The sequence below is a fragment of the Eptatretus burgeri genome, chromosome 6, assembly GCF_056783735.1.
Source record: "Eptatretus burgeri isolate ZD-2024b chromosome 6, Ebu_testis_v1, whole genome shotgun sequence".
In the NCBI taxonomy this organism is placed as follows: domain Eukaryota; kingdom Metazoa; phylum Chordata; class Myxini; order Myxiniformes; family Myxinidae; genus Eptatretus; species Eptatretus burgeri.
The window spans coordinates 111,246,310-111,271,956 of record NC_140966.1 but is presented as its reverse complement, the minus strand read 5'-3'; the positions used below and the strand labels follow the sequence as shown (position 1 = coordinate 111,271,956).

Here is a 25,647-nt window from a genome sequence, read left to right as displayed (position 1 = left end):
TACGAGTCATTATTCAAGTGAAGATTTTGGGGATGATGATAGTGATAGCATCTCTGTTGGAACGGAAGACAATTATGATACCAAGAGTTTGTGTTTAAACGATAGTTATGAAAGTATTTTCATAGATGATCATGAAAGTACTGATGAAAGTACAGAAGATGAATTTTATTTGAAGTAAAGTTTACTCTATAAATATGAATAGTATACCAGATCTTGAGCCTCTTGAATTCCCCCAATAATCCATTTGACAAATTTGAGAATTGTCCTACATGTGATAGAGTGGGATTAAACACAGAGTCAAATGCCCATCAACAATGTATATTCTGTGATTATCTTCAAAATTATGATAATAAAAAATATAAAAAGGAACATAACTGTTTCAAAATGACACCAAAAATGAATGACTTTACAAGGTTAATAAAATAAATGAATGTTAAGTATGAGGGTGGTAGTACACCTTTTCTTACAAGAGAAGAAACTGAACAAATGAGGGTAATGTTTCATGGATTGATGATGTATATTATTCATGATTGTCATTTTCAGGGAAATATCAACACAAGATATTGTATAAATAAAATAATGGATTATCTTGAAATTAAACCTGAACTCAGGATAAAACATTGCGTTTCTAAGGAAGCGAAGAAAAATTTAAATAACTTATTTTCTAAATATATAAATGAATGATTTTTTATCCATTTGGGAAAATAAGATAAAACTTAACAACCATAAAAATCTTCCAAATTCATTAAGATGTCTCATAGTTGCTCCATACTCCCACCTTTTTAGATTTTGATGCTTTAATAATTTTCACAAATTCAAGTTTTCAACCTAAGTACCAACTACTCTCACAAGGTTTTAATGTGGGTCTTCAAAAAGAAGACATTATTGCTTTATGTAAACTTCAAAACTAACAAAATTATTCCAACATTGAAGATATAATACAACTATTTTGTGATACACAGAAATGTAAAAAGAAACCAAAATCTATAACTTGTATTCTTAGTGATAATATGGATGGCATACCTTCACCCTAAGATTTAGATAAATAAAAAAAGAATCTCGTCATCTTTGATGATTGTGTTAATGAGAGAAACCAAACGGTTATGGATAGTTACTACACAAGAGGGAGACATTCTTCTTGTAATTGTATTTATCTTGGTCAATCATACTTTCTACTCCCTCATCACTCAAAAAGAAATAATGTTAATACTTTTATTTTATTTAAGTTAAATTCAACAGATATAAAAAAAAATTGGAGAGACAATTGTTCTACGTTGTGCAGTAAAAAGGAATTTGAGGAGTATATGAAACACACAACTGGAAGATTACAAATATATTGTTGTGAAACAAGATGAGATACTAAATTGTATTTTAAAATAAATGAATGGATGCGAAATAATGAGGAAGAAGGTTTAAAGAGCATCCAGAGTTAGTTTCAAAAGTTGTAAAACAACAGGAAGACATAAAGAAGAAATGCAATCTAATGTCAATGACATGTTGGAAAAGATGGTTCTGCCTTTGGTCTAACCCAAGAGTTAGATATTGATTTGTCAAATTATTATACAAAGGCACAGGCTGAAGGCCAGAAATATAGTACAACAAGAAATATTATCATGAAAAATTCTGAGAAATAATAAATTATCCAAGCCCGACAGATGTGAATGACTTGGTGAGATAAAGTGATACTTCATAATATATATCTATACTAATAAAAAGCAGTGTGTGTGTGTGTGTGTGTGTGTGTGTGTGTGTGTGTGTGTGTGTGTGTGTGTGTGTGTGTGTGTGTGTGTGTGTGTGTGTCAGTGTGTGCGTCTCCTCCATAACTCCAAAACCTTAAAACCTAGCAGCCTGAAAGTTTGCATGCATACTGTATACTTAGGGAACTCCAAGGAAATGCAAGAGTGAAAAGTGGGTTTTTGGGTTAATTAAAACACCCCTTTTGAAGATAATTAATGGCATTATTTAATTTTATCCTTTATCAGGTGCATCCTTGAAACACCGTGCTTCATAACTTGCTTTTGAAATCCATGATGGCACAGTCCACGTAGGGTCCTTTTTTCCGGCAATTTCATATGCAATTTGCTGTTTCTATTTTGGGCAATTTGCTCACATTACAAAATATGAATATAAATATACTATTATAAATATACTATAAAAGTTCCGCTAATATATTAATAGTTGGCAGTTTCTACAGGCGAAGAGGAATTTTTTGTTGCTGCAAGTGAAGAGGATAATTTTTTTTTTTTTTGCTTTACGCCGTTTTGTGTGTGGTTTCATTACAAAATATTAATACAAATATACTAATCGTTACTGCAATATATTAATAGTCGGTAGTTTCTGCAAGTGAAGAGATATGCAGACAGCACACATTGACGTGGTAGAAATGGGAACAAATTACTCTCCTTGGGGTATGTGCATGCCTATTATTGGTTACGTGTGTTCTGTGTGTGGGTTTCGTGGGCACGTGATCTGAACTCGAACTTGGGCCCATGGTGCGTGTCGCTCTGGAGGAGGTTATGCGACTGTCTCGCGAACTATGTACTTCTGCAGTGCCGAAGCCTCGAAGCCATGCAGGACATGACACCATGCAGTGCGGTTGTAGGGAAATCCGTGTGTGTGTGTGTGCGTGCGTGCGTGCGTGCGTGCGTGCGTGCGTGCGTGCGTGCGTGCGTGCGTGTGTGTGTGTGTGAGTGAGAGTGAGTGAGTGAAAGGTTGAGTAAATCGCCGTTGTGCGTGCATGTTTAGTATAGATCCTGAGGAGGTTGGAGGAATGTGTGGGGGACTGTATGCAGGCAGGCCTTTACCAAATACAGTAGCATTCGTTTTGATTCTTAAATGCTACCACCTGGTTTTGTCGAGGACACAGCAATGAGAAAGACAACGCCGCTGTTTGGACATGTTTTATCGCCCAGATAATGCCCTGGCACACTGCCTTCCCATTCCATCCGCTCAAACTGCTTTCCCATGCTATTTATTCATGCTGCCGTCCCTTTACTTCACACTGCCTTCCCATTCCCTCTTCTCATATTGCTTTCCCATTGTCTCCCCTTATGCTTCTTCCCATTCCCTCCACTCACACTGCCTTCCCATTCCTTCCTATCATACTGCTTTCCCATTCCCTCCCCTCACACTGCCTCCCCATTCCCCCCACTGACACTGGCTCACCTTTGTCTCCATTGATGCTGCTTCTCCTTTCTCTCCCCTCACGGTTCCTCGCCTTTCTCTCCCCCTCATGCTGCCAACCCTTTCTCTCCCCTCACGCTGTTTCGCCTTACTCTCTCCTCATGCTGCCTTCCCATTCCCTCCCCTCATGCTGCCTTCCCACCCCCTCCCCTCATGCTGCCTTCCCATTCCCTCCCCTTGCGCTGCCTTCCCTTCCCTAATCTCACGCTATCCTCCTCCACCATACAACTCTTCGGAGGTCGAGGAGAGTAAAGAGTGGCAAAGAATGTGCAAATTGGCCAAATTAAAGTTTTATTATTTTTTTTTAATAGTATTTTTTAGCAGTGCTGCTGCTCAGATCAATTCAGTTTTCTTAAAGGAATGAATCTCCAGATCATGGCAGGATAGCTGAGAAGTACGCCGGCTCGCTCAAAGCTGTCTCGCCTGGGTTCGCATCCTGACTCAGCTATAAACTCATCTCGGTGTTTCACAGGCAGGGTGATTCATCAGTGTGTGTGGTCTCTCAGATGGACGTTCAGCTGGGCATCACATTTACCAGAATTCCCCCTCCTCCACTCCTCACTCCCCACTCCCTCTCTCACCATTGTGCCTCTCTCACCCCTATTCCACCCCTTCCCTCTCTCTCCCACACCTATCCCTCTCTCTCCCACCCCAATGCCTCTTTCTCCCACACCTATCCCTCTCTCTCCCACACCTATCCCTCTCTCTCCCACACCTATCCTTCTCTCATCCATCCATATCCCTCTGTCTCCCACCCCTACCCCTCTCCCACCCCTATTCATCTCTCACCCATCCCTCTTACTCTTTTCCTCCCTTCCATCCCTCCCCCCCACTTCCCCAATATTCCTGTCAGCAAAGTGACGGGTTGTATTTGTTAATTCTTGAATAAAATGGCTGTGTATTCCAAAGGTACAGAAATGTTGATTTTATCTCCAGGTCATAGAGAATTCACATTTCCAACTGAAATTAAATTTTATAAAGAAAGGCATTTAGTTTTTATGAGAATAGAACCTTGGGGATATGATATGAATGATTTAAGGTATAATTGGTTGTTTAAAATAAACCTAGAAGACCTGAAAGAATTAAATCAGCCTCATTAGGAAGAATATTATCCACTAGGTGGAGATAATGAGATTTGTGGAAACACTATTAGCAAACAACAAGTAAAGGAATTTAATAAGGCTAAAATCAATAACAGCTTTGCTCTAGTTTATGTAATGAAAACACAAAGAACAGGAATTTACATAATAAGTAAGGGAATACAAACTGATATAACAATAGGAAGATGGGGAGGTATTACCTGTCATCATATTAATCTGTCATTTATTTCTGATACATAAATGACAGCAAGAAGGCTTCAAGAAAATTATTTCTATGTTTAAGCGTACTTAAAAGAAAAGGGAATTCAGTATTTTAATAAATATGTTCTACAACATAAGAATGGGGTATTTTCAATAAAAGATTGGCTTTTGTACCGATGTTAATAAACCAACCAGTTTGAATTTAACGAAAATGTTAAATAATGAAAAGGTTTTAAAGTTGGTAAAATACAAAGCTCTTTGAGAAATTCAGAATGAATTTTATTGGTTTCTTGTGGTAAAAAAAAAAAAAATTTGGATACCAGAATATTGAGAAATCCAGATGAATATATGTATGATATTCTATGGGGAGATGGTTCAAGGGTTGAAAGGGATGTTGATGAGATAGATGAAAAGGAACATATTAAAATATTAAATGGAGAGGAAATTTGGGAAAGGTGAGAGAAATTAAAGCAATAAGTACGCTTGAACACAGAAATTTCAAAGATTGATATAATGATTAAAACGAGTGTTTTAGGTGAAGAAGAAAAGATTTTGAAATGAGAAGAGTTGAATGATGAATATTTGAAAAGGCAACAACCTTAAATGGGGGAATAGATGTTGATACAACCTTCATGGTTGATAAGGTGCAAAGTGAAGTGTAAGTGAAAGAAAAATTGAGAAAATTAGATGAAGAATTTGCAAGGTTAGATGTGAAGATTAAAATGAGTGTTTTGGGTGAAGAAGAAAAAAATCCTCAAAATTAGATAAATTGAATGAGGAATATTTTAATAAGGCAGTTGCTACAAGGAAGGGAAAAGACATAGATATCTCTCACAGTTTATTTTAATCCTAAATTAATGAGAGATGAAAATCTGAACGTTATTCTAAAAGTGCTTATGGTATTAACGCCTGTATTACAAACAATTATAGAAAAATCAAAAGAAGTATTTTCTTCATGTTAGCCTGTTAATATTTCTTAATAAATAAATGAGTTATTGTCTCAAATGTAAAGAGAAAACCAATACTAAAAATATCTTGTATGTTAAAAGTAAAAATAATAAGTTTACCAAAATGGGTATGTTTAGTGTGTGGCTCTAAAAACGTGTCAATTCATCTCCAAGCATAAAAGTGGGGGACATACACCCAAGTTTTTTATCAGGAAATAAATTTACAACAACTGGAATACCAGGGAAATTACATCTACCAGGATATTCTTTCTGTGGTCCGGGCACAAACTTGGATAAAAGATCAGATGAAGCTAACAATCCGAAACCTTGGTCTAAACCTAAAAACAGAGTTGATGAAGTGTGTATGAAGCATGATATTGATTATGGAAATTGCATAACGTTGGAGGAAAAACACGAAGTGGATAGAGAAATGTTGTATAATTTGTCTTTGACACAAAATACAACATTGAGAGAAAAAGTTGATGGATTTATCGTGAAGAAGATGAGAAGTGATAGAAAAGAAGAATTACATTTCCAACTTGGCCTCCAAAGCCAGTCGACGACTGGGAATCCTCCGTCATGCAAAGTCCTTCCTTGGCCCATCTGAGCTCCTGACAACATACAAAGCTTTCGTCCACAGCCTGATGGAGTACTGCTCTCCCCTCTGGGCTGGTGCTCCTGCCTCTCACCTTTCTCGGCTTCACGCTGTGGAAACTAAGGCATTGAGGATCATTGGTATCTCCCGCGGTGAGGCTGATTCTTTGGGCCTCTCACTCTCTCACCAGAGGCATGTCGGTGGTCTTTCTGTCTTCTACTGTCTCCTCTCTGGTCTAGCCCCCCTGCTCTGTCTGCAACATGTCCCCCCCATATTTCCGCAGGGCACTCAAGGTCCGCCAACAACCCCCTTCTGTTCACCAAAATCATGAATCACTGCTCAACTTCACTCTTTCATTCCTCTTTTACCCCACATTTAGAATAAACTCCCTCACTCTGTTCAATCCCTTTCTTCCCTCCAGGCCTTCAAAACAGCTGCTTACCACCACCTCTTATCATCCCACAACAAAAACCTTGATATTTTCTACCCCCGTTAATCCACCCCAAACCCACCTCCTTCAAATTCCTTGCTTTCCTTCCTGAAAGTCCCTGTAGTGTCCATCTTGTATACCCTGTGTTTCCCACCCCATCCCTCTCCTTTCCACAGACCTAATGTCTCAGTTCCCCATTGTTTTGTCCTTCCCTCTCCCACCCCTCTTGTCTCATGCGCCCCCCTTGCTGTGCATTGTGTGCTAGCTCTCATATGAGCCTTGACAATGTAACAAAAAACAAACAAAAAAGTGCTAAATTGAGACTTGGGCTTGGCAATTCAAAAAACTTATCGGTTCTAATGGTCAATAAGATTGAAGAGCAATTACCTGATGAATTACATAAACCTATAATCACAAAGTTTAAACCAAAATGGTTTATTCCAAAGGAGTTGATTACATCTGGTCTGCTAAATTAATTGAACTCAATAATGATAATGGATAAAAGTATGCTTTAACTGTTATTGATTTGAGGAGTAGATATGCATGGGGTTTTCCTTTGAAAACAAAAGAGGTAATACTCTTATGTTAGCCTTCCAACAGATATTTAATAAAAGCAAGAGCAAAACATAATAAATTGTGGAGTGATGAGGGTTGAGGAGTTCTGCAACAAAATATTTTTGAATTTTCTTGACGATAATGGAATTACATTATACAGCACCTTTAATGAAGAAAAAGCGGTTGTTATTAAGCGTTTTAATCACACTTTAAAAGAGAGACTATATAAAAAATTCACTCAACTCTGTTCTCAACAACTGGTATCTTTAATTCAGGAAATTGCAGAAAATTACAACAATAAGTTCATTTCTCAACAAAATCAAAACAATCAGAAACATTTACAAAATTAGAATATGAAAAAGAGATTAATCTGAGAAAGCCTAAGTTCAAAGATGGTGATATAGTAAAAATATACAGGTGGAAATCACACTTTGGAAAAGGCAAAACTAAACAATGGACGAATTAACTTTTTTAAATCGTTGATGTAATAGATACAGTTCTTTGGACTTACAAATTATACAAGTTAAAGGGAAAAGAAATCTTGGGTTCATTTTATTCAAAAGATTACAAAAGACAAAGATGATAAATTAACAATATAAAAAATTCAAAAAATTGATTCTACCCCTGTTTTGACTCTGCCCACACAGAACATGTCCACATGAACCATGCCCCCCACAAACAACGCCCACACACAAACCACGCCTACACTCAGACTATGCCCCCCACACAAACCATGCCCATAATCCCCTTCCCCCTTGTGCAAGTGGGGTACTGCTGGTTCGTTTTTAATGCTGGTTCGTTTTTAATGCTGGAAATAAAGAACAAGTGGGGTAAAATTAACACCAAGTTGTCTCTGCTGATAAAAGTTTGTAAATTAGTATATCTCTTACCTCTCGCATAACACCTCATACAAGGTGTTTAATTTGGTGTCAGTCCTTTGCTCTGTTGTTCTCCCAGCTTCAGGGAATATTGATGGATAAGAGAGGTCTTCAAAACACGCCATCATTTCATTATGTAGATTACTGCAAATTGATTGGAATTCTGTGAAGAGTTCGTTCATATTCTGCCACTCTTCATGATATTCATTGGCTTGATTTTCTCCATCAGCCATTACCTTTGTCATTGGGGAGAGGCTGTTGGAAAAAAAAAAAAGAAAAAAAGAATAGTTATTCATCATGTAGTTATTTGGTTCTGTATAAAACAACATATAATTAATAAGTTTATACATAACTTACCTCTCTTGTGAAAAAGATTGAAACTCATCTTCAAGGTTGAATAACTCCTTCAATGACATCCTCTGAATGAAGCAAGCCAAACTTTGGGTTTAAATAAATAAGACAAGTTGAAGATATCACGGGAATGAGAGAACAATGGTTTGCCTGTGAAATTCAGGTGTGTCTCTCAAAGGAAGGGACTAACATTGTTCAGAGGATTAAATGTGCTAAAATAATGCTTGTGTAAGAGTGTTAGGTATGTTTCGCCTGAGATAAGGGAAGACGTGTAAAACTGGTTTCTCGTGTGATACATTCTCATGCAGGTTGGTAAATCGTATAAAAAACTGATTTTTAAAAGAAATGCTTCCATATAACACAACCTCTTTATATTTCTTCATGGATAATTTAATCAATGGAAAAATAATGTACTACAATATCAAAATGATATGCTCAGACAAGAGCATTAAGAGAGGTTTGTCATTTCATCTCTTCTGAAACAAAAATACTTAAACCAAGAACCAAGTTCAGGAAGACTCGATGGTGATGAGTGTGATAAGAAAATTAAGGTATTCCCAAAAATAAAACATGAACAAATATTTATGAGATCTCAATTTGGTTAAATAAATGATCATATGAAAAGAAGGTGAAGCCCAGCCCCACAGGGTAGTAGTGTCAAAAGGGAGGTGTTTGACGAAGGAATGTGTCCCATTTGAAAAGGAGATATATGAGTGAGCATAAGCGACGGAATATGGTGACTGAGAATGGGACAGATTGCTGCGGCAAACCCTCTCTTTTGACACTACTCACCTTGTCACTCACTCTCTTGTTTTAAATCCTGGAAAATCTCACTGTCACCTTGTCACCCACTGTCTTGTTTTAAATCCTAGAAAATCTCACTCACCGTGTTGCTCACTCTCTTGTTCTAATTTCTGGAAAGTATCATTCTCACCTTGTCGCTCACGCTCTTGTTTTAAAGTCTGGAAAATCTCTCTATATATATATATATATATATATATATATATATATATATATATATATATATATATATATATATATATATATATATATATATATATATATATATATATATATATACTGTTACGGTTCTCAGAACCATATGCATACAACACACAGTTGTCCCGAGTCAGTTATTTCATTAATATACATGTAGTTAGGTCCCTACCTTTTGTCTAGTGGGAAGATGAGGGGGTGCGTTACGATGGGCTATAGTTAGGATTAATAAATCATTTTTCCTCTTTTATTATATTTCCCCTTTTATTTGATCCACAGTACCTTCATCTCGCTTGCTACCCTCATCTCGTCTCCTGAGCCCAAATCCCGACGGGCACTTTGGGCTGGACAAGCGCTTCCACCGTCTACCCGCTGTCCACAGAGACTCGTTTTCTGAGGCAGAATCCCGAGGTTTGTTATAGTTGCTGTGCCACCATTCACCTTCCCAAACCCAGACATGGTGGTGTGGGTGGTCCTTACCTGTGTCTGGCTGAAACCCCACCCAGAAAGGCGGACCACATGAAGGCCCGGTCCAATCGGGACAGACAATGACGTCGGCTTCGCCATGGCTCCACCCCAAACTCCATGATCTATAAAGTACGGGACAATCCTCAAAGTTGAATTCAATGCGAGGGAAGGGTGAGTTGAATGGGAAGGTTGTCGTTGGATTTGAAAGGTCGCGGTTGGTTTTTGAAAGGGAAAAGTCGGAGTTGGTGGATGCGAAGGACCTCGACCAACCCTCTGTCTGGTCCTGCTACTGCTGATCTCCACCTTGGACTCCGCTCTAATCCACTCGAGCTCCTTCACAGACACGATCTCCACACGTGCGGCTGTGGACCAAACTACACAACCTTTGTCGGGTACCGCACCACGGAGCATCCCTTCCCCTGAAACACTCAGGTACCAAGAAACTGTAACCTCAACTCCCTCCCTCCCTGGCTGCAAAAGTCTTTTGCCTTTCATTGGGTTTATTTTGTCTGAGTGTGTGTCTGAGAGTGTTTGCGCCTGTCCATTAGATAAGCCTGTTTAAGATTTCTATTGTTGTGATTGTTATTGCTTTTATTAGTTTCGCGTTAATTCTGCTCTGTGTCTGCGTTTATAAGTTGCTTGTAAAATTGCCGCACCCCACACCTCTCTCCTCTATTCCTGCATTACATACCGAATAAACCTTTTTGTTGTGCCACATGCTTTTCCCCGCTATATTGTAAATAAATAAATGTAGAAATGTTCCCAGCTCGTCTTTGTCTTTTCCTCCATTGGTCCAGCATGGTTCCGATCTGAGTTTACCCGGGTCATTATTCCTGATAATCCGTTCCTTCTAGTCGGTACATCCTGGGTGGTGCCGCTCGACTGCATCCGATCCGGAAAGGTAGGCGGTAGTTGGTAGAGTGATCCGGTTCGAGCAAGGTGTACCGAGGGCGTGGTTCCCCAGTTGTCGAAACCGCATGGTTAATAGAGGTAACTTGTTTCTAGACAGGAGGACCCTACGCCACGCGGTTGAGGTATTGGCGTCCACAGTCGGTTAAGCGACCCACCGCATCATGGATTTATCCGTGAGCGATGGCCTACAATTCCGAGGAGTCTGGTGGGAATCGACGTAGTTTCCCCCACCTAGTGGTCTTCTCCGCCAGACCCCGGCCCGCAACAGTTTGGTGTCAGGAGTGTAGGAAACCGACCCCCATTGATAAATTTACGGGATTCGGACCAGGGGTGTGCTTAGCAACTCCCCCCCCCCCTTTCGCTCCAAAATTAAGAGCAGGATCCAAATTTCAGTTAATTTTCGGTACCGACTATGGCAGACCAAGACGAGCTGGTTTAGGTGGGTTCGGAAATAATGTTAGAGGAATCCGTGGCTCAGCACGACAGTTTTGAGGGAGATCGTTCCCTACAGCCATTCCCAGAGGTAACATTGGGGTATCAGCGACAATGCTTGGGCACCCCTTGCATCAAATTTCCCTCCCAGAGGACCTCGCAATCCCCATGGGATCCACACCCGATCATTGCAGATCGGCTCCACCAGAGCCATTGGACACGAACAAGATTGTGGAGATGATAAAACAAATGATGGAACAAATGAAAATTAAATGAATGGGAATACGCAAGCACTGAGGGGGGATTTACAAAACCGAATGGATGCGAATATGCAAGCACTGAGGAGTGATATGCAAAACATGGGAAGAAACTTACTAACACAAATGAAGGCGGGTCAGGAGGAAATGAAGGCGGACCTGGCAGAGGTAAAGGGCAAAATGAAAAACTTCGACCGGAATATTACAAATGGGATCAGGACTCTACGTGGGGAAATTACCGAGTTGAGAGGGAGTGTGGAGGCTGTTCGGACCGCGATGACGACGGGTAAGGAAGAGGTGATGGATAAAATAACGGCGGTTGGACAAGAAGTGGATAAACTCGGCCGGGAATGATGGAGATAATAAAAGAGACGCAGGAATTAAAAGAGGTGAACGAATTGCAGAAAATAAAAGAGGAGCACACACAAATGAAAACTGGTAAGGGACATTGGGATTGAGCTTGGGGAATGTTTTGAGACCCAATGCGAAGGTCAGGTTAAGCTCCCACAGGAACAAGGGGAGACGATATGCTCCCTCGAGGCAGACCGTGGCGAGGTGAGTCCGGTAAGGCCGTACGAGGTCGAGCGGGTGCACGGTGCGAAAGAGCACATGCTGAGCTTTGTGGGGATAGAAACCCCGGGTTCTCCTGGGCTAACACAAGCCCCAGCGTGATTGTGTCGGAGCGTGAGTGGAGTGCAAATGACATGGCATGTGTGAGTGCATGTGAGAAAATGGGACGCGGACCGACCCAGACGGGAGTCGTGCAACGGACGGGGTTATTTCAGAAACTGCGCCGGCTCCGCGGAACGCTGCATGTGAGGTCCGTTCCGTGTTTTGCAAACGGCCCAAGTGCGGGCGATTGTGTGATGGGAAGCTGGCGCTGAAACGTTCCGGGTTTGGTACGACACCAGAGCGGGGACAGCTAAAATGGAGGCCAATTGGGTCGAGTGAATTTGGAAAGCATGTATCCCCATGTGAGCATGTGTAGGAAGCCCGACGTGCTGCGCGCCGCCAGTGGTGTTCGCGGGACGCGCGGAGCGGGTTCCGGGGACGACACCGCCGGGCCCGTCTGTGCGGCAAGCCTCGCGGAGCGGGCCGGGTGCGAGTGACGTCATCGGGGATCTCACAGCACGAAGGGCAGGTGTGTAATGCACAGTGGCTCGCATGATGGATGGCCCGAAAGTGAGCATGTAAGGTAATTAACGGGGCGACGTTATGGCCTCATGTATCGGCCAAACGAAAGGGATGAATGTATTGTAAACGGCCGCCCTGGAGACGCAAGGCTCATTGAGCCTTGTCACGAGTACATGATGCCTGGCCAGGATGTAGCGAACATCCTCAATGGGGGCAAAGGAGCATTAGTTAGGGGAAGGGTTTAGCGTGAGATAGACCGGCCTCATGGGGCCCGGTAACATGAGTTAGTATCGAATTTAGAATATATTGGAGACGTGGACAGACATGGAATGTGTAGTGGGGACGTAGATTAGCAATAGAGTTAAATGGAACGTGCATTAGAGTAAGGGATGACGGGGAGCACGAGCTAGTTAGGGGAACGTAGCTTGTGAAGCATCAATGTGATGTGAAAAATAAAAATAGAAATAAAACCAAGAAAGAAATAGGGTGAGTGAATGTGGGTCAGCGGGCCTGAGTGTGAATGGAGTGAATGTGGAATCCATGGTGTGAACGAATGATTGGGGGGAGGAGTGAATCCCACCCAAGGGAACCGGGATTAGTGTAATAAAAGTTCGTGGGTTAGTTAAATTAACCTAAAGGATGTCGTTTGGTTGTTGGTATTGAACGAAGGCACAAAACCTTTTGTAGGGTGCAGGAGACTATTGACCGGCTGGGAGCGTAGCTGGTGAAATATGCGTACTGAGTAGAGGGCACCCTGGGCACCGAAGTAGTTGGCCAGAGTAGGCCATGGATCCAAGGGACCGAGTTAGTGTAATGGGCACGAGTAGTTCATAGGCTCGGAGACAGCCTCACCGACCCAGGGGTGCCGAAGTTCGAGTTCAGCAGATGGGTAAACCTGCCAGTGGAGCCATGCTGCCCAGCCACAAAATTGTGCAAGAGCACGGGAGAAAATTTGCGGGCCAGGCCCAAATTAATAACGAACACCAACACAGGTGATGGGAATCGTGGTTGCTAGAACCGTTAGTTTAAATTGGCAAGTGTATTGAAAAGCCCTGGGGATAGATTAACGTTTAATGAATGCTAGGATAGATAGGACAGCATACCAGACAGGACAGGACAGGACAGGACAGGACAGCATACCGATAGGACTGTTCTGATCATACCGATAGGATAGGACAGCATACCGATAAATATCCAACCAATGATGACCACATTTGTTGCTTCGACATCAGACGCACATCCTGACTGTTATGTTGAGAAATGCCGCGGATTATGCCTCACACGGTAAAACCGCATAATCCACTAAGAACAACCATCCCTCTGCCACCCAGATGATTGTTCCCGCGAATGCAAACCATTCAACCAGAAGGCATGTGATGCGATCGGTAGGTAAATCAAAACTTGTGGAGTGTGATAAGCACTCTCCTGATCTCTACTGGACATAGTCCTACACCAAAGCGTCACCTCCATTCTGGAGACCTCAGCCTGGTGACCCTGTCAAACAGACAATGATAACACGGTCAATATCAGTAAACATCAAACGGAACCGCCTATCCGGATTTCAGGCTTGTTTGCCGCTTTTGAAGGCGTCTTTTTTCATACAAAAAAGGTTTAAAAAATCAAAACATTTAAACAGCTTGGGACGTGCCTATTGATGCCATGGTGAAAGTACACAGTCCAGCAAGACTGTCACGTTGGCATACACATGCCTCTCAGCTCAAAGGCTGAAGCACATGGTCAAACACACACATCCTAACCCCAAAGGGCCAAGAATGCATGGTTATACAATTGGAACACTACATAGGAGTGAATCTCCATGACATAAATGTCATGCCGTCCTGAATTTGGGCTTATTTGCCCTCATCAGGACAGCATACCCATAAATATCTAATCAATAATGACCACACTCGTCATTTAAACATCACACACACCTCATGACTTATGGTGAGCATCGCCGGAAATCGTGTCTCACATGGTAAAACCGCATAATCTGCAAAGAACAACCGTCCCTCTGCCACCCAGACGATTATTCCTGCTAATGCAAATGATTCAACCAGAAGGCACGTGATTTGATCGGTGGGTAAATCGAAACATGTAGAGTGTGATGAACTTGTGTGACCCTTCTTTGGACATAGTCACACACCATGGTCCTTGGTCCAACTTCTCCTCGTATGGGTCTCAGCTGCCATTTTGATTCGGCCTACAAAGGCCTTGCCTTGGAAGCACAATCTATTCTCACAGACTAATTAAAGTATATAATCGAAATATGATTTCGTATTTTAAGATCGGATCTGGTGGACTAAAGACGCGTTGAAATGTGGAATGAAATCTGAAAATGTGAAGAATTACTTATTCCTATAACTAAGTGTAGAAGCGTATTTGTTTAAGGAAGGCTATGCTTCCATCTTCTCCATCTTTACTCTCGAACGTGAAATTTCCAAAGAATTAAACTTAACTTTTTCTACTATTCCGACAAATATATTGAGTGAAGAAAAGATTAAGGAATGTGCCTGAAGTGAAACTTCATTGAGTGCAACAAAAATAATTTTAAAGAAAGTACTTGCAGTGTAAGCAGGGGCGTGGCGATTTCCACTCGGTTCTCCGTGGAGAAATCCCCCAGTTTGGAAGGCAAAATAAATTTGAGGATTAGAATGAGTAAAGCGAACTGCGATTTCAAGAGATAATTGAAAAATGTTTTCAGTGGCTACAAAGCAATGAATCCCCACTTCACAATAGGATAGCCGAGAGGTACACACTCTCACTCTAAGCTGTCCAGCTTGGGTTCGAATCTGAAGCCAGCTATACTCTGTCATCCCAGTTTTTCACAGGCAGGGTGATTAATCAGTGTGTGTGCGGTCCCACAGATAAATGTTAAACTGGGCGTTTCATCTGCCAGAATTCGTTGGTGGACGTTAAAGATCCCTTTGTGGTGTCCTGTGCAAGGAGTAGGAGAGCTATCCCTGGCACACTGGCCAAATTTCAAATTACTGTTCTAACCTACAGGGGCACTGCATCAGAAGCACTGCCACACCCTCAGTCAACGATGCTCCTAGCAGCCTTGTGATGCACAGGAAAATTATTTTTAAAAAGACGATGACCAGATCCGATGCATAGTATTTTATTGTAATAACTCGACGACCCGTAAACCCGTTGGGTTCCCGTTGTGACAGCAGTTGATGGAAAAAATCATTTCAACAACAAAAAAAGATAGCTCCAGCGAACTATACCGCTGAGGTTGTTTGCATTGATCAAATTCTCCCGAAGAGTACTTGACTGAAACGGGAATTAATTTTTTAATAATTTTTCTCTTTGCCCGATTTGAACGAAAATTGATACTGCACACTACAGGCGAATGGTGAGTAAGGAGGCCCTAAAATTTTTGCGCTATCGTGTACCGTTTTGGCTGTATTTCGGGAACATACATATATACATACATACATACAAGATGAGAGTTTTAGTAATATCTTTGCTTTACAACAGCTTTGTAACAGTAACAGCTTTGAAAAATTTCCACTCGATTGCCAAAATATAAAAACAAGACATTTTGATACATATACCTACACAGTCATTTTGAGAGTGAATTCTGATTGTCTGACAACAAAATAGATTTCAAATATCATTTTTCACATTGTGGGGGAAAAATTTATATTAATGTATTCTAAATTGTAACAAATGGAGTTTTAGAAATGTAACATTTATGCTGCAAGTTGAATTGGCTGTCATTTCTGGCCAAAAGACTTTTGCCCTAAATGTTAAGAAATGTGTTGTTCTGGAGCAGAGTGACCGAGCTGATAACAAATGAACCTTTGCTTAGAAATGTACGAAGTGGCTTTTCGTCGAAAGGACATGTCTGCAGTCTGGGTTGAATAGCCCCCACCACTCTCTCATGAAAGTATAAAATGCTTTGAAATGTAAAATTGTTTCAGTGCAAGTATCTGAGAAAGTATTAGAATCTCAGTGGCTTGTGCTCCTTGGAACTGACCAAGTACCAAGTTAGAATAAAACTCTCTGATGTAATGTGGAAGTGAATTGAATCGGGTTGGTCTAACTGTTAACTAAAGTAAGAATAAATGAAATAGAAGATAAAGAATATTGCAATCAATGGGGATTCTTTAGTTCATTGTATGAGGGTGAAAAGTGTATGGTGTATAATTAGAAAATAAATTGTTTCACAAGGAAAGGCTTGTGTGGACATCGGTTTTCAGTGTTAATGGGTTTTATGCAGGATTTTATAACCAAATCGGACAAACTTTAAACTCTGTCTGAAGTCAAATAGGATTCCGCAATCGGCCAGGTAGAATCCTTCAGGAGGACAATGATCACAACAAGGTGGGTTTAAAAAATCCACAACAACATGATCATCTATATGTGGGCTATTCTAGAGTTGGAACACCAAACAATTTACATGTTCTGGCTCTTGATGAAAAACATTCAATATTGTCCACCCAAAAATCATTTCAATAATATGTTTAGTTTTGTTGATATTTCTGTTCAATATTTTGCAGCTTCATCAATACAATATTTGTCTCTCAATATGTGTTTAATTGTGATAGTCCATCAAATGCATGTTCGATCCTGGGCAATGCCAGGTACATTTGTGAGAGGAGGGAGAAGATGGTGGAGGTGGGAGGGGAATGGGTGGGGTGGGAGGGAAAGGGTGAAGGTGGGAGAATGGAGGGAAAGGGTGGGGATGGGAAGAGGGAGGGGAAGGGGTGGCGTGGGAAGATGGAGGGAAAAGGTGGAGGTGTGAGGAGCGAGGGGAAGGGGTGGGATGGAAGTCTGGAGGGAGGGGAATTAGGTGGGTGTCTGGAGGGAGGGGGATGGGGTGAGAGGAGTGAGGGGAGTAGGCTGAGAGGAGGGAGGGGAGTGATGGGAGGATGGAGCCGGCATTGCTGAAATTCTCCTAACTTAGACTAATGCCATGATGACATCATCGTGATGGTGTTATGCCTGCAATCCCAGAAGTGCCATTTGCAACGTGGACATGTTGTGTTGTAGCTTTTGACTTTGCATTCATGAACAAATACAATCTGGCCTCACCAGTCAGTCTGTGGGGCATCAACAGCCAGTATATAAGCCTAAAAGGCTTCAAAAGCCAACAAGTGGATGAAACAGTGTTAAGTTGCCCTAATGGCCTGACGCGCCCTAATAAGAGCCAAACCAGGTTGGTAGCTTCTCTTTCCATCTTTTGATTTCCATCAAAAGTGACAGCTTATGACTTTTGTGGGTAATGAAATAAAGTTTAACTCATGTTCTTGGGTGAATTTAATAAATAATGTTTAAAATGCTTTAAAGTTAGGAGTATGGCCATGGACTCTGGCAGACACAGCACAACATGCCTTTGATCGTCTTATCTATAAGAAAAGGAATTCATTTGGCTCATGCAACCTTCTGACCAGAGTCCTTATATCCTACTCTTCTTTAACCTACTGATAATAATGACCATGTATGGAGTTGTTTTTCTCCCTGTTCTCATGATTCCTGCTTTACAAAGTAAATTTGTAGTTTAACCTTGATTAATGCTTATAGTATAGACCATGCCTTTCATGTAACAATATAAAACTCAGGAATACTCTGCCTGTAGCAGAGAGTGCTTGGAGATTTTATAACCAGCACTCGCTCCACACGTGCGTATACATTAAACAATCATAGTGGACTATGAAGTCTCTTCTGATTTATAGATATCCAAAATTTCCACGACACTTTAAATTCATGAATTTCCACGACACTAAACTGCTATATGCCCTTCTGGGTTTGCAGACATCATGCTGTCATGATGACGTTGGTCTAAGTGGAATTTCAGTTTTTCCATTAATACATTCCCCAACTGCTTAATAACAATAATGAAACAATCAAGTTTCCTGGTAAGATTGGTGGACGTAACACAATGTGTCCATGTGGCAGATGACACTTGTTGGGTCTGTGGAAGAAAAATAATTATATTCATGTCCTCTCAATTATAATTGTTGCTGGTGCTTTATAAATGTTTTTTTTTATTTTTTTATTTTTTTGGTATACCTTGGTCGAGGCTCGTATGAGAGCTAACACACAACTCACAGCAAGGAGGCATGAGACAAGAGGGGTGGGAGTGTAAGGGACAAAACAGTGGGGAACAGACACATTAGGTGAACTGTGGAAGGGAGAGGGATGGGGATGGGATGGGGAACATGGCGAATAGAAGATGGACATTACAGGGACTTTCAGGAAGGAAGGCAGGGGAATTGAAGGAAGTGGGCTTGGGTGGATTATCGGGGGTAGAAAAGATCGAGGATTTGGATGGGGGATGATAAGAGGTGGTGGTGAACAGCTGTTTTGAAAGCCTGGAGGGAAGAATGGGAAAGAATAGAGTGAGGAAGTTTATTCCAAAGGCGGGAAAAAAGAGGAATGAAAGAGTGAAGATGGGCAGTGATTCGTGATTTTGGTAGTTTTACCAGAAGGGGGTTGTTGGCGGACCTTGAGCGCCCTGTGGAAATGTGGTGGGGACAAATCGCAGAGAGAGCAGGGGGGGCAAGGCTGGAGAGGAGTCGGTAGAAGACAGAAAGACCACCGACCAACTGCGGTGATTGAGTGAGAGGCCCAAAGACTCAGCTTCATTGCGGGAGATGCCGATGATCTTAAATGCCCTGGTTTCGACAGCGTGAAGCCGAGAAAGGTGGGAGGCAGGAGCACCAGCCCAGAGGGGAGAGCAGTACTCCATCAGGCTACAGACAAAAGCTTTGTAAGTGGTCAGGAGCTCAAGAGGGCCGAGGAAGGACTTTGCACGACGGAGGATTCCCAGTCAGCGACTGGCTTTTGAGGCGAGGTTGGAAATGTGACTTTCCCAGGAAAGGTCATGGCAGATAGTGAGACCCAGAAGCTTGAAAGAAAAGACTTCTTCCAGAGCGTTGTTGAGAAAGTGGATGGGGGGGGGGGGTTTGCAAACGGTCCTTTCGAAGAGACATAGTGAGAGTGTGAGATTTGTCTGGATTGAAAGACATGTTCCACGTGTTGGACCAGTTTGTGATTTTATCCAGATCTGCAGTGAGCGAAGAAGCTGGTGCTTGTCGGTCTGAGGGATGACAGATGGTACGGCAGAGGGTGGAGTCGTCGGCAAAGAGAAATAGAGGATTTTCCAGAGAGTCCGAGAGATCATTGATGAAAACCAGAAAAAGAACAGGGCCCAGAACGCTACCTTGAGGAACTCCAGCCTGCACAGGAAGAGGGGATGAAAGAACTCCATTTAGGGCCACACGTTGACTGTGACAGGAGAGGAAGTCTGCGAGCCATGAGTGGAGATGGCCTTGAATACCATGGGAAGAGAGTTTGGTGAGTAGTGCAGGGTGCCAGACTGTGTCAAAAGCACGTGATATGTCCAGGGATATGGCTCGGATTTCCTGTCTGGCATTGAGGACCTCCATCCATTGATGGGAGAGCAGAAGCAGCATATCCAGGGTAGAGTGACCTGGTCTGAAACCAAATTGATGATTGGAAATCAAGCCATTGGAGAAGAGGAAGGATTTCATGTCTGAAGCGATGATGGATTCCATCACCTTGCTGATGATTGGGAGAAGGCTGATTGGTCTGTAGTTACAGGGATCTGTTTTTGCACCTTTTTTATGCAGGGCAGTGATGTTAGCAGATTTCCAAGCAGATGGCAGATGACCTTGGGCAAATGAGAGGGTGAATAGAACAGAGAGAGGGTGAGCAAGAGCAGAAGAGCAGGCTTTGAGGACACTTGGGCTGATGCCGTCTGGACCAGTTGCAGAATCTGACTCGAGGTTTGAAAGCAAGCTCTCCACCTTGTCAGGCGAAAAGGATACAGAGTCCAGGGACAGTTGGGTGCGACTGGGTAAAGTGGGTAGAGATAGTGATGGGTTTGGGACACAAGATTTAGCTGCAAACACCGAGTTTAGACATTCAGCTTTATCACGTGTGGAATCAGCAGTGCGGCCATTTGAGGTAAGGGAGGGGATGGAGGGGGAACATACACCAGAAACAGATTTGATTAAACGCCACCAGGATTTTGAGGAGGGAGAGAGGTTTGAGAGTTCAGACTTGAGATGAGAAAGATGTTGTTTTCTGGCTCTCCTGAGGGTAGATACACACTTGTTCCGAGCTTTGTGGAAAGAACTGAGATTGCCCTCAGTTGGGTTTGCTTTCCATGAGGCAAAGGCAAGTTGTTTCAGGACAACTGCCTCGCCACAAGCTTCAGTAAACCAAGGGCGGGAGGAAGGGTAAGACAACTGAACACGAGAGGGGATCAATCTGTGCATGAGGGAGAGCAAGTTTCTTTGAAAGAATTCCCAGGATGAGTTTATGTTTGAGAAAGTAGTGATAGGAGACCAGTCTGTAAGTTTGATGGCTGCTCGGAGACCCTGCCAGTCGGCTTGAGTGAAATTCCAGACTCGACGGCGGTGAGGTGGTTCTCTGATAACAGCCAGAGAGATGTCCACTTTAACAAGGACGTGGTCAGAAGAACCAATTGGAGCAAAGGAAGAGCAGCAGATATTGTCAGGGAAATTTGTCAAAATCAGATCCAGAAGAGATGGAGTACCATTGGTTGAGTACCATTTAATTTTTATGCTATAGTCGAATTGGCTGTCAGTTATGTTTCCCTTTACCCAAGAGTCTTTTGACCTGAATATTGATAAAAGGAATGTCTTACTATGAAACAAGGTGACCTGGTTGATAACACTGCAACTTTTGCCATGATTATGTCATTCTCTTTCACCCAGTGGACATGTATTGCATTTTAAATTATTTTGCCTAATGCTTATCAGACCCCTCCACTCCCTTCAAAAGCATATATATGCCAGGAAATTTTATTGCAAATCTTAGTGCAAATCATTGTGGATGTTTACATCTCAGTGTTTTGAACTCTGTGGTACCACAAAATAAATGTTCTCTGATGAAATGTACTTTTCGTTGTGGACAGTGAATTAATTGTGAATTGAAAATTGAGTAATATGATTTACACCGAGTCGGTTAACAACAAATTCCACAACAGGTCCAAATACAATCTGACTTCACCAGTCACAGTCAGTGGGGCAACGGTAGCCAATATATCTACACTAATAAGTGTGTGTGCGCGTGCATATGCATTTCCCCTCCATAACTCCAAAACCATAAAACCGAACAGCCTGAAACTTTGCATGCATACTAAGGGAACTCTCAGGGAGTGCGAGAGTGAAAATTGGGTGTTTCAGAAAATTAAAACACCCCTTTTGAAGATAATTAATGGCCATATTTTATTGTATCCTTTATCAGGTGCCATCCTCGACCACCTCCCTCTCTGGGGTCTTAAGGCATTTCCTGGGTAACCTCACTGGGGTCTGAAGCTGCCATGTTTTTTGGCCTGCTCAACCATGCCTTGACTTGGAACAGACCACAATGATTTCTCAACGATAAAGTTTTTTTTCTCATTTTTCTCAAATGACTGTAGCTGTAAACTGTTTAATGAAGAGCTTATTCTAATCACTCAATCTTGATTTACTTGATATATTTAGCTGGTTGCTATGTTATGTCTGCATGTAGGATGCACCCGAGTACCCATTTGCAGTATGCAAGCATGCCCCACTGGCATATACATATCTAACAGTTTGTGTCATTTTCCTGATTTCCAAGCTTTGGTGTACAATGGTGAAATAAATCAAATAATTATAAAAACATCCCAGTGGATCAGCAGTTTCTCAGCCTTACCTGGTGGTTTCTGATGTCTTTACACTTGTTGTGACACTCGCAGCTCGACGATTACTCAATTGTTGAAGACGTGCGCTGAGTTCACTGATGATACTTGCTCCAGCATCGTTCGCATGGCTTTTTCCAGCACATGATGCCCCTTGTTCCGTTCCACTTCCAGACCCGAGCTTTGCACTGACCCTAGTTTCTCCTGATCGCTCCTGAAGGTTATCAGAAATGCACGGCGAGAGTGCAGTGGGTCTTGGGAACAAAGCGCCCTCTGAGTTGCGTTTTACAAGAAGTTCTCGGCACATTTCCACATGTGACATGACAGCTTTGGACTTTGGCTTCGGTGGAACAGGTGGCCGTTCAGCCGAAAAGGTTGTCCCTTCTACCACTGTGGCCACGGATGCCAGAGTTGAGGGAATAGGAGGGAGAGTGCAACTATCAGGTATTTCCCCACCCTCTGATGACAATGTAGAGGTGCTTGATACAGTGGAGACTGTACCTGTTGTCTCAAGCTGGTTGTCACTGCCAACGCTTCGATCCATCTCTTCTACACCCGAGTCAAGACTCACTTCAGCTGAAAGAGCGAGTAGCTTTTTATTGGGTTCTGCTCGAAGACCATCTTTACAAACTGATTTGTGACCTTCATCTAATATCAGTGATGCAGGGCTCTCTGCGGGGCTTGGTACGGCCGTAGTTTGTTGTTCAACTTCAATGGGTGGTGGTAAAGGGTCTGTAAACACAAAGTCCTCTTCACCATCACTGAGTGGCAATGCAGGTTCACCATCTGATGGTGGAGGCTTTGGAATGGACAATGGGGGCTGAAGCAAGCTTCGTGACTCTATACAATGACTTGGATCTGCTGTTTCAATTTGGCCTCGACTCGCAGCTTCACCATTTTCAACTTGTCGCATTACAAATCCTACATCTCTGTTCTCCTCTGATACTTGCCCCTTGTCTGTTGCCAACTCATCCCTTTGGATTGCAATGAATTTCTGCAGCCCACGAGGTCCATCGGCATGGCTCACACCTTGCCCATCATTCCCCTCAGTTGTTTCTATGAACAGAGGTTGCCAGTCAGGCTTCTGTGTCTGCTGCTCCTCACCTTCACCTTCCCTTGCATTCCCATTGTCTGGTGCAGAAGCAACAATCACCATATCAGCCTTGTCATGAAAAGTGAACTTTGACGTGGATGAAATAGCAGCAGGTGAGGATGTGAGTGAGTTGACTGGAGGAGGTGCAGAGAGAAACACAGGAGAGTCATCAGGGAATAAGCTTTCATCAATAGATTTAGAGTGTTGGAGGCGAAGGCGACGTGATGATGTATGGGCATTCCCATCCACAGTGTCTACAGACAGGAAGTTTGCAGAGCGACGGCGCTGCTGCAAGCGACGGTTCTGTGCTGCCTGAGCCAGTGCTGAAGCAAGAGGTGCACCTAACGATTCGTGTGGGCTAAGGGACTCCATTTCACATGCTATCCCACCCACTCCCTCAAATTCCATGCTGCTTCCTTGGCTACTCTTCCCAGAGCTGCTTGTCGAAGGTTCCTTAATTATGATTGTTGGGACAATTCGTGAGCGGTCAGGGCTACTGTCTACATGACCCTGCTTCACGAGTGGCCCCTTGTGTTGTGCTTGTGTATATATTAATGAACCACCATGCCCAACTGTGGCATACGGCGTCAGTGGGGCTTTTCCAGTTCTTCTGCGTGCACCTTGCCGGGTTAGTAGGGGTGTAGCAAGCCCGGCCACTGCTGCTGCAGCGGCTGCCGTATCGCCAACTTCTCCATCACCACCATCCAATGAATCAAACAAAAGGATCATGGATCGTGTCTTGGTTGTACGGTGTGAGGGAGACAGAGGAGCACCAAAATCTACTCGAGATAATTCTGATACAGTCATAGCTCTCAGCAGGCCTTGAGTCCGGCCTTCCCGTGCCCCATCTAAGCCCGCCTGCGTTGAAGCCACTCTTGTTTTAGGAGGAGGAGGAGGGGGTATTTTGGGGGGTGGTGGAGGTGAAGGTGTTGGATGGGAAGTGCAATGGTGACTGGCAGATGAGGGAGGAGAGGAAGGTGCAGTAGATAGAAGGTCAGCAGCATTTGGCACTGATGCACTTCTGGTGAATCTAAAACATGGAGAAGGTATCAGACGTTCCTCCTCTCCATAAATGCCTGGGGGGGGGGGAGAGGGGGGGAAGACAGGAAAGCAAATATATTATTAAAATATACCATGTAAAACTTTGAATCCACAAATTCATCAAAATGGTCAAATCGTCAAAACATCACATCTATTTGGGACCAAAGCTCGAAAACATAAAGCAAATATTCAGCTCAGTGTGTACAAGTGTCACGTTTTGTACCCTCATGTGGTTGTGGTTGTTCGCTTCATAACAAACCGTTTTTGTGGAGTTGAGATGGAATATTAGTCCAATGGCAGGAGGTGGTGCATGTGCATGTCTGGGTCGAGTACCTGTTGATCTCTGCCTGGGCATGGCACGGAGACCACTGCTGGACATCTCTGGGAAGGCCTGGCTCTCAAATGAGGCCTGTGAGACCAGGGGAGGTAAAGTGGAGGTTAAAGTGGGTTGAAAGGTTATAAACATTACCATAACGACATAGATAGAGTTGGAGAATAAGGAGGTGTAACAACTGTGGCCGACGTGGAAGTGAATGGAGTCATTGGGATATGAGCTTTAATATACTCGTATGTAGTTGGCATATGATGGTGAAATATGAAAGGTTGGTGCTATGTAAGAGTAACATGTCATGGTGAGAGAAGAGTAAATAAATCAGTTGAAACAAAAATAAATTGACTAGATGTAATGGTTGGACACATGATGGTTAGACCATCTGCACTGAGTCTGGGAGGTCTTTGGTTCGAACCCCGACCGAGTTATACCAAAGATGAAAAATCGTACATGCTGCTTCCTTTCTTGATGCTCAGCATTTGAGGATAGAACACAGATAAACCTCATGGGTTTTCATCATCATGTCCAAATAGTGCACATGGCTTGTTAACAGTTTCCATTCACATTAACACCCATTACCATCTTTTCTACTCCAACTCCATGACTAAACCCTTAGGTGCAATCATTGAGGCCCTTTCGAGATGACTTCAGCAACTGTTGCTAACTTTTTGGCAAGAAGATTCATTAATTATTACCTGATATTTTAGACAAGCTAAACTCACCTGATTAGTATTGCTCTTTGATGGATGCTATTTAAAATAACTAACTTATGCAAATAAAATAACAGGCTAAAGGGCCTATGTCAGTAGTTCAATGGAGTGCTGCTCTGCTCTGTGGGCTGGTGTCTCAGCATCACATCTCTCTCTCTCTCACCTGGATACCATGGAATCTAAAGTTCTCAAAATTATCAAAATCTCCCATGTGGAGGCCGAAGGACACGGAATGCCACTCTCACATCGCAGACAGGTAGGTGGTCTGCCTATTTATTACCACCTCTCTCCAGTTTAGCTCCTTCTGCTCTTTCAGCCCTCTGACCCTCCCTGGCTCCTCCAGGATGCAGTCGTTCTTCCAGTAACCTC

At 42.7% G+C, this 25,647-nt stretch overlaps 1 protein-coding gene across 2 annotated transcripts in view; it reads right to left on the bottom strand.

Moving 5' to 3' along the window:
• Positions 1 to 25,647, bottom strand: part of LOC147025619 (SH3 and multiple ankyrin repeat domains protein 2-like) — a 155,735-nt gene that overhangs the window by 23,033 nt on the left and 107,055 nt on the right. For both annotated transcript variants that reach the window (XM_085886768.1, XM_085886769.1), the window contains exons 5-6: positions 24,571 to 24,646; positions 22,118 to 24,272 (exon numbers count right to left, since the gene is read on the bottom strand). In XM_085886768.1, the coding sequence (XP_085742894.1) occupies positions 22,118 to 24,272; positions 24,571 to 24,646 (2,231 nt within the window). The remainder of the gene's footprint in view (positions 1 to 22,117; positions 24,273 to 24,570; positions 24,647 to 25,647) is intronic.